This window comes from Crocodylus porosus, unplaced genomic scaffold, assembly GCF_001723895.1.
Source record: "Crocodylus porosus isolate Cpor-Errol unplaced genomic scaffold, CroPor_comp1, whole genome shotgun sequence".
NCBI classification, from domain to species: Eukaryota; Metazoa; Chordata; order Crocodylia; family Crocodylidae; genus Crocodylus; species Crocodylus porosus.
Window position 1 is genome coordinate 66,075,099 of NW_017728949.1, and position 9,966 is coordinate 66,085,064.

Below are 9,966 nucleotides of genomic sequence, written 5' to 3' on the forward strand. Positions count from 1 at the left end.
ATCAATAGGATTCCTCATAAAGTATAGTGTTCCTCATCATAAGTAAAGACATCAAAATCTTTCCTACAGAAATGTCTGAGAAAATATAGGTCAAATGCTGCCCTCCCATACCAGCCCTATGCAAGCTACGCAATCTTTAGTTTATAAACAGTGTCTATAGGTACTATACAAGTACTACATAGCATAAATAACAGAAATAAAATTGGAGTCATCTGGAACAGGGGTCAGCAATCTACAGCCCATGGGCCAGATCCAGCTCCCAAAGACATGGGGCTTTGGCTGAATTCAGCAGCAGCAGACTTTGGGCTCCTGTGAGCATCTTCCCCCATTGTTATGAGGATGAATAATGGCTGGGGAAGCTTCCCCCATGCCACTGTGGAGACAAGCAGCAGCAGCAGCTGGGTCTTAGCACCCACCCATCCACCTGCCTGTGTTCCCAGATCATTCTCTCCTGCAGCTGCAAATAATTGCCTACCTCTGAACTGGAGGAACATATTTTGGCTGCCTTCCTCAAAAGAGCAGGCAGCTGTTCCCATAAATATAATACTACTATCTAAAAATGTGACTACTCATGAGACGTCACATGCTCACCAATTGTTCACCAGTGTGGGCAAGGGATGCAGATAGCCCCATCTCATGCTTATTCCCCTGGACTGCAGTTTGTGTATGTTGCTTGGTAAATCATGAATATTTGCTTTTCTGTTCATTTTTCGCAGAGAGCTTTCAGTTGACTTTTAAAAGTTTTTTTTTATTTTAAATAGTTGAAGTATCATCAACATCATTTATATACTGAAAATAATTGAGCGACAGCAGTATAGTTACATTCTCATGTTTAGAAATTCCATTACCAGTTAAAATACGTGTTTCTCCTACGTTGTCATCACTGGCAGTCCCTCAGTACAAGGATGGCAGTCTTCCAGTAAACAGGGAAGTCATCCGTGAGTCCAAAGACGACTGACAAGGCTGATCTGAGATCTGCATGTTCGACTGCAGAGGTGGCAAATAATGCTGGAAGGAAGAAGTAGATTTTGGTAATGTTGGGTCACAGCATTTTCCCTTTGTCTGTCTCATCTACCTCGCCTTGATATGAAGGCAGTTTGCTTAAAATGATTGATGTCTTGTTGTATATCACAGCGCCCGAAAGGACATTTCAGTGTTTAAGTCTCTCAGATATTGATGTTCCCATAAATACTGTAAATAAAAGTGTGAGGAAACTCAGATATGAGAAAAAAAGCAAATTTGTTCTGCAAATTTAAAATAATACCACTGGCTAATATTTGTTAGGAATATTCAGTAACATAGAGCACAGTAGAAAACCTTGAGATCCTACTCTCACTTTCTACAGTTATGAAGACTGATGCTTCAGAAAAACCTGCATAGCCAAAATCACATGAAGCCTCTTCCTCTAATATGTTCACACTGAAACATTTTTCCTTGTATACCGGTAGTTTAAAGACTAATGAGCTGTAGTTATATATTTTTTAAAAAGAGCAATGATTCCCCCACTCCTTCCTCATATCATACTGTAAAGCAAAATAGATAACCTATATGCAGAATAAATAACCTATATGCAGTTGAAGCCAGAATAGAATCTGAGAACTTTGGGAGATATTTATAATAGACCACAGACTTGTTTTCTTCCCCCCTCCTTTTCCATTGGGGCCAATAGTCCAGTTGAATATAAACACTTACTTAACTACTTTAGCGTATAGAAGTAGCAATATTCGCATGCTTAAGCATGTTGGTGCACTGGGTCTTATATCATGTCTGGTACTGAACAGGCTGAACACACCACCCCTTCCTGCTCCAAGCCTTAAAATAAGTTATTTGATCAAGACTGAAGCTTTAACAATTGCATCTTTGATATGCATTTTCTTCCGTGTATTCTACCGGCTTGCCCTTCAAGGGCCTGATGTAAAAATCAGCTGAAGGCAGTGGGAGCCTCTTTCAAACTGGGAGAAATTGATTGCTTTGCGGAAGACCAGTATGGGGCCTGTGTAGAGGAGTAAATTCACTTGCAGGGTTTGATTCAAATCCTTTGAAGTAAACTTCAGAACTCACTCTTGAAGAGAACCAACAGGAGTGGAACCTAATTGTTAATCTTGCTCATTAAAACATTTGTTAGCCCAGTTTCTAAAACTTATATTCATGAAGGTGCTTCCACTCAGAAAACCCAACAGTGTCACTGTGAGCCAGAAATGCCTTCACTTGGTTGCACATGGGACTCCGTATTGTTTTTGTAGTTGATTTTATAGAGTGCCATAACATGTTATTCAGATGTAGTACACAAAAATGAAGTATAGAGAAGGCGGCAGTTTCATAACTCTAAAGAATGCTATTCCCTCTCTTTAATTCATACTCAGATAAATGCAAAATCATTTTAATAAAAGAAGAAATGAAGTATTCAAGTGGCAGTTAGTGCACATTAGGCATAAGAATCCAGGCGATTTTGCAATGGGAAGCAACTAAGTGTATCAGGCGCTAAATACGCGCACACACAAGAATTACCCTTTTAGAAAAAATTATGGGCTTCTTACCACAGTGACCCATTTTCTCCAAATGCCTTAAGAACCACCGAGCACAAGTACCTTGTCCTCTGAAGAAGAAATGTTTAGCACCGCAGCTTGGAAAGCTGTGGTTTCTACTGTTTGCATGCATCTCATCTAGATTCTTTTTAAAACAAGACATTGAAAAGTGTGACTGATTCCAGGTGCAGCGAGGTGCAAATTGCATACTCTTGTGAAACTCTGACTGGAGAACTCACATCTGAGGAAGCACACGTGGCATGTGAACTGATGCCTCCAGTGGGGTTCCAGCCATAGGAGAGACAGCCTTAATTTGTGGCTTGCATTTCATAAGTAAGCAGAAAAAAATACACTAAATGAGTGCAACTCCAGATGCCTGGCCATACCGCCTCATCTGCCAGTGCCGCTCACTTTGGGAGCTGTCCAAGCAGAATGGGAAGAGTGAGTGTGCAACCCACTCTCCCCTCCTGATGACTGTTCACTGCTACTGGTATACAGCCATGTCAGCTTTAAAACAGCTCTACAAAGGCTACTAGAGTGCAGCTGAGCATCTGGCTCCTAGATTTACTCCTGCAGAGCATGCAGCTTGATTTTGATATAGTTGAAAGAGTCATCCTGTTTTAATAGATATTATCTGTGATAAGTATAAAATATGCAGCTCAGTAAAGATATTATTAGGCAGCACTATTAATAAGTAGTACATCTAGTGCTTCCATCAGAGGACTGAGTCATAATTCCTCAGCTCTATTCCAAGCCTTGCTACTTACCAGCTGGACTGACCTTTGGAGAGTCACACAAGTTTCTGAGCCTCAGTTTATCTTTTTGGAAACATACTTTGCAGGGATAAGGACAACTGGTGAAAAAATGTGATTAAATAGAATGCACGTTTTTGGCAGTTCATTTTATACTGTTTTAAGACCTCACAATTTCGGAAAAAAAAACCCCTCACTATTTCAATAGCTGGCAACTTTCCATAGACTGGATCAAGAAATTCACTTCTACCTATAATGTGCTTTCAAAGGTCGAAACAGTCAACATTTCAGGTGGAAATTCTAGACAAGCCAGTTTTGGTAATTTGGGTGTGTGAAGAAAAAGACGGCAAGGGCTGATGCACACAGAGCTATTCACTTGCACATTTATAGCAAGTGAAATCAAGATTATAGCTGTATGTGTGTACATATAATTATGATCTTGATTTCATCTAGCCTTTCCTTTATGTGTAATATATAAAATCTAAATATATATGATATGATGTCAGAGGCATACATTTAGATGTTATACTATGCATAAAGGAAAAGCAGGATGAAATCAAGATCATAATTGTTATACTGGTTTGTATATTTTAAACTGTAAACTCTTCAGAAACCTTCTCTTACTTTGCATGCATACAGCACTTAAATACAATGAAGTTCTTATAATCTTGTCTGGTCCCCATGGGGGTTTTGTAATACAAAATAGATATAACTGGGTGTGTCTACATGTTCATTAATGTGCTATAGTTACTGCACATTAAGTTTAGGACTTAGATAACCAAGTACTAAATCCATGAGCAGCAACTGGTGCTACTGTGCAGTGGTGCTGGCACACAGCTTTTTAGTGTCCCTAACTGTGCAGTAGCCTAATACTACTGTGCAGTAGTGTATTAGCACGAGTTTTGCCCTGCACACTACTGCACAGTAGAATTAGGCTACAGTACATTTAGCGTCTTGGGTAGATGTATCCACAAGTAGGAAATGAAGGATCAGGTGCAGGAGTGACCATTAACCAAGATTAAAATATTCGTATAAACATAGTTTTTTTTTCTCCTAAGTAGTAGTTTGATTTTGTACAAAGGAAATAAATTCAAGGTGTTACATTGAGAAGACTATGTACACCAAGGGTGCTCAACGTCTGGCCTCTGGGCCAAATGCAGACCATGAAGCCATCACATCTGGCCCACCGGGCAACCCACAGGACAGGAAATTTGCCAGCAGAGGAGTCATGGCATTTAGATATGGTATTTAGATATCCTCCCCTCTGCCAAATTCCCAAAACCCCATGCACCAAGTTAGAGCCAAGCCATGCCCCCCTTTCCTCCAACCCTCACAAAGCTGGGCCATGCCTCCTTTTCCCCTTGGGGCCAGGCAAAGCCCCCTTTCCCCCCATGAGGCCTGGTTGTAATGGAGCCATTTCTAGGGGTGGCCGTGAAGCTCCTGGGTTCCTTCAGCCCTTACTCACTCTGGTCTCTGTGGGCAGTCACCCCTTCATTCACCCACCACACCTTGATGTATTCACTTTATATCTAAGGGAGGCTGCCCCAGAGCTTCCCAAATTGCTGCCACTCTAATGACCAACAGGTTTCTGTGGTCATTGCTTTCTGGGCTGATTGCAGAGCTCCATCCATCCCTACACCACACCCCATGCCTCGTAGGTGTCATCACTTTCTGATGTTCACTCTCTATTCTCACAGCCCCATTCTGGGCTATCAGACCCTCAGGTCTCACACTCAGCCTCTTGGGCTCTCAGACCCCCTGGCCCCTCACTCAGTCACTCTCTGGACCCTCAGACCCTTTGGTTCCTCACATAGGTTCTCTCTGGGGTCCTGGACCCCACTGGTCCCACACTCAGACCCCTTGATCTCTCACTCAGCCCCTCTCTGGGCTCCAGCCCCCTAGCTGGGTCCCTTTTGTTCCTTCCCAGGCCTCCAGACTGCTGCTGATTGTACTCTCTGTGTTGCCATTCTGGAGCTGCAACCATTCTGCTCAGGAGATGTTCACTCGGCAGCCTCCAGGATCTTATTGCCTGCTCAACTCAGGGTCTGGGTTTATATCTTGTCTAGCCCAGCCCTCTCCTAGTCAGATGTGGGTCTCATTAGCACCCCCCCCCTTGCCACCTGCATACTGCTTTTCAGGCTGCCTCTCCTCTTCAAGAGGCAGGTACACTAAGCACTCTGCCACAAAGGTCATGACCACTTTCTCCCATGGGGTCAGGTTCAAAGCCAGGCCATGCCCCATTTTCACCACGGGGCTGGGTTGGACCCAGTTCATTCCCCTTTCCCTCCCTATGGGGCCAGGTTATGTCTCTCTCCTCCTTGGCCCCCACCCCAAGTCAGGCCAGATGAAGCCCTCTTCTCCCCCTGCAGTGCCGGACACAGGCACTACTTCCCCACCCTACTCCACTGGCCAGATGGTAGGCATGGCATGGGTGCTGGATTGGAATCACCTTCCGGCCCATGGTCGGACCAGGCACTGCCCATCTGGCTGAAAGGGGAAAAATATTGAGCACCACTAGCATATACCAAGTGTCACTTGACAGCTTTTAATACAAAGAATGGTATAGTATATCATTGCAATCGCTAAACTGAAGGAAGGACAGAATAGCTTGCTTTGTTTCTGAAACTTGTAAAAGAATGATTTGAATTCCATTGTTGCCACTGAATAATAATGTTTACAAAAATTTAAATTCACTGACTTTTAAGTGCACATTACACACAAATGCTATATTCTTCCTAGCAGGTTTTCCTCTTGCTCTTCTTTCCCATTCAACATGATATCAACGCATTTCTTAATGAAGTATATTGATATGTTAATGTTCTACTAAAAAATAATGAATTGTGTACAACATGGGTGCTTAATCCCAATCCTGTCTGGAGGGGATGACACCAGGCCCGTGGGGACCAATCCCAGTGCATGGGGGGGAAGGGTTGGTGCTGGCCCCCAGGGCCTGATCCTAACACACAAGGTTCAACTGACATCACTTCCACAGTTTTCATACTGCCTGACAAGCAGGTGATGCCTGCAATGTTTTTAGGGTTTTTCTTTTACACTGTTGTTACTGTTTTCAATGTGTGGTAACTTGTCGTTCCCATGAGATTTTATGTCATGGGACTATAAATATCATGACCATAATTACAAAAAAAAATTCTATCATCTCAGTGTAGTTTTAACTTGCTGCTTATGAGTCTTGGGTTTCTTACCCTTTACCATGTTAGGTCCAAACCCTACTTCACTTTTTATTCCTCTAGTCCTGTTCTCTGTAAACTATTCCTTTCGGATTTTCTATTTTCCCTTCTTTCCCTTTTATCTCTGCTTCTCACCTATTTCTCCTTTTAATTTAGCACTGCTCTGAAAAGTTTATGAAAAGGGCACCTATATTGGTTTTCTTCCATTTTTCTTACTTCCATCAAGGCTATCTTGTCCAGTCTTTGAAAAATGGACAGTGAAGACTGAGATTCTCCTACCCAGAGATAATGCTACTCTGCCTAAGTGTCTATCCCAGCAGTGCCAATGGATAGCACAAGTAGGTTACCAAATATATCATCATTTGCTGAAACAGGAATAAAAACCTGGAAGAAATAACAAAATTGTTCTTCCAAACCAGTACCTTCCTTTAAATCATATAACTTCTGGACTGAAAAACAAGCAGTGCACTTACCTGAAGTGTGACCATACCTGCCCTCAGTACAAACAATGTTCATTAACTACAAAATGCAGGATAGAGATATACCTTATAGGCTAAATGAGCAGTCTAAGCTAAAGCTTTCCCCACCTCTTCAAGGCTGGTGGTTACTCTGTTTTTAAGACTGCCTTATATAGAGTCCAAGTGAGTCACAAAGCAGGCAGCAGAACTGAAAGATGCTATATACATAAGTGGTTTATGCACTTAGCTGTTCTGTGGCCATTGTTAGTTATATGCAGCACCTCAGGATTGACTTTGCACTGTGCAGTTAAGTGAATCCTGTGCTTCTTCAGTATGCATGTAAATGGAGCACCCTGTGTTGGGATGTATGGTCATGTGAACCACCACATTTCACTAAAAAACTAGGGTGGATTATCTGGTCCACTTAAACCGTTTGGAAGCAACACAAAATAGGTCTTAAAATCAATGCAGACAGCGTCTAAAGCAGGAGGTCAAACCATTTTGTCAGGCACGCCACAAGTTAAGACCCATATCCTCCGCGGGAGCAACTCCAATCCTCTTGTCCTGGCTGATACGTCCCTCTGCTTCCTGTTCCCTGCCCTACTGCTGCTCCCTCCGCGATCTGCCACGTGCCACACACAAAGGCTGCCTGTGCCACCTGTAGCACCTGTATTGCAGATGGGCCACCCCTGCTCTAGAAAATCTTCCCTGAAAAAAAGGAACTATCTAGCTCACATCTGTCCAAGTAAAGTTTGGAGCAGAGAATCAAGGCCTCTTACTTTAGTGGCTATCCTCTTGTTAAAATTGTTCTTCAGCTGGGTTAAGATTTCTGTTTGCTATTTCCAACTTCCTGCTCTTACAGGAAGTAAGAACTTCTTTAGAAGTTAGGTTCAAATTCAATGCTGACACGTTAGTAGAGTACCAACCGAGAGTTACGGAATGGTTAGATGTGTTCAGGTAAGGTATCCTGGGGAGAAAGAGGACTGCCTGTTTAGTGGACCATCCAAAGGGAAGTCAGGGATTATATGAAACTTGAGCAGAAGTTCAGCCATCTTTTCCTCTTTGGGCATGATGAGTTCTAATAGTTTTGCTCCCATGTGTTTTGCTGCCATGTGCTATTGTTGAATGCATAAAGACTGCTCCATTTGCCACACTGCTGCTGTAATACTACTATTTAAAGTATCTTTTGATAAAGTGCAGAGATCCTTTGATTATAGAAAGTACTACATCAGTCTGTCACATACCCCCTTCCAAATTCTGTTCTTCAAATTCTTGTCTTTATTTTATTTTCCTATGATTTCATCCCTCTGTAAACGTCTGATTTATTAATTTTGTACTTGCTTCCTTGTACTTTCTGCAACCAAGCATTCTTCATCCTTCCCTGGTTTAATGGAGAATTTTCTGATGTAACTGGATTTGCTCACCATGTTAAATGCCAAAGTCTAAACCAGAATTGTGCTTACAACTGTGAGTAGCCTTTATTGCATGAAAACCCATGGAACTTCAGCTCCTAAATTTTGCAAACAGCTGTTCAGTGCATCATCCCTGCTGGATACTGAAACCCCAAGACACACAAAGAAATGTACAAGGTTTAATAATAAAAAAATACCATTCTTTCAGCTATAGTCAGACATCAAATAATGAATCATCACTACAGTGTTCTGAGGTCAGGATCTTTTTATAGTAGCTTGGCTTTCTTGACCACAACTCCTTCTGTCTATAGATATTGTTTTAAAATGTTTCATCGTTGCTATCAAAGGTTCAACTTTCTTGATCATAGAAACAGTGAAGCTAGCTACAGCAGAGATTCTCAACCAAGGGGATGCAACACCCTGGATACCACAAGCTCCTTTTAGGGTGCTGTAGGGTGCTGTTCGATATTAGCACCCTTAGGACTGCAAACGCCTACTCATGATTCACAAGATAGACACCCAGAGGCTTCAAATAGGAACCCACGGAGTTGGAGATGCCGTGCCCTGCTGTTGGCCTTTTGAGCACTATTGCTTTCATAGTCAAAGAACTACAAGGGGGAGCTGAGTGCTGGCATTTTGAGGGGTGTCTCAAAGTGAAGAATCACCGAGGTGGAAGCGGGGGGTGGATTTGCAGGTGTGGGTGTTATCTCCATAAGGCTTGGATGACTCCTGAGCTGTGGATGGTGGGCAGGACAGGCAGGTCCAGTGCTCTCACCAGACTGACACCAGTGCTCCCCATTCATGGCAAGGGTAGAAAATTTAAGTTAGGGGCCAGGGGAGGCTGGGGTGGAAGGGCAAACCTGTGGGAGTGCCAGAGCAGTGCCAGCCTCTGCATGAGGCAAAGGGGGAAAAAAACACAGCTGTAAACCTCAAACAGGGTCTAAGAGGGAACGCAAGTGGACTGAACTGGGCTGGTAGGGCCCTGGGCTGACTGACAGGTCTGCCTGTGCTGCAGGAGGAGACGGCTCCTACTTCCCACGCCTAGCCAGGGACGGGGCCTGCCTCAGCCCCTTGGAGGGTGCTGCCCCCCCACGGGACACCCCCCTGCCCTTGTCCCTCCTGTCACCTTCCTCCCCCTTGTGCAGCTGGGCCGGCAGGCAGCCGAGCAGACCCCCAAAGCACATCAGTGGTGGCCCTGCCCGGTTGGCTGAGGGGTGGCACTGACCCGCACTTGCTGTCTCAGCAGCAGACACTGTATGGCCCATGTGTTGACTCTCACCTGCCACCATCTTAGTGAGAGGGGACCAGGAGTGGACGGCACAGTCAGTCGGAGCCTGGGGCCTGCGATGCACGCAGGTACTGGTTGGGTCAAGCCAGGCCTCCCGCAGGACCCAGTGCCCTGTCCGTGACTCCCCAGGTGCTGTTTCCCTAGGCCATATCCCCTCCCCACGCCATCGGGGCATGTGGGGTGGCCTAAGCCCCTCCCCCAAGGCTAGGGGTTGGTCCCATGTCCCCTTCCTCAGAGGTCAGAGGGGAGTGATCCATGTCCTGTGGGGAGGGGGGTGATCCCAGGTCCTTCTCCCCTTCAGATCCAGTAGGGGAGGAGGGTGATCCCAGGTCCTTCTCCCCTT

General features: G+C 44.3%; 1 protein-coding gene across 1 annotated transcript in view; it reads left to right on the forward strand.

Annotated features, from left to right (window-relative positions):
* The first annotated feature begins 299 nt into the window (after window positions 1-299).
* Window positions 300-9,966, forward strand: part of SLC35F5 (solute carrier family 35 member F5) — a 68,918-nt gene continuing 59,251 nt past the window's right edge. The window contains exons 1-2 of the mRNA XM_019553603.1: window positions 300-1,253; window positions 7,786-7,880. Coding sequence (XP_019409148.1) covers window positions 1,107-1,253; window positions 7,786-7,880 — 242 coding nt within the window. The 5' untranslated portion in view covers window positions 300-1,106. The remainder of the gene's footprint in view (window positions 1,254-7,785; window positions 7,881-9,966) is intronic.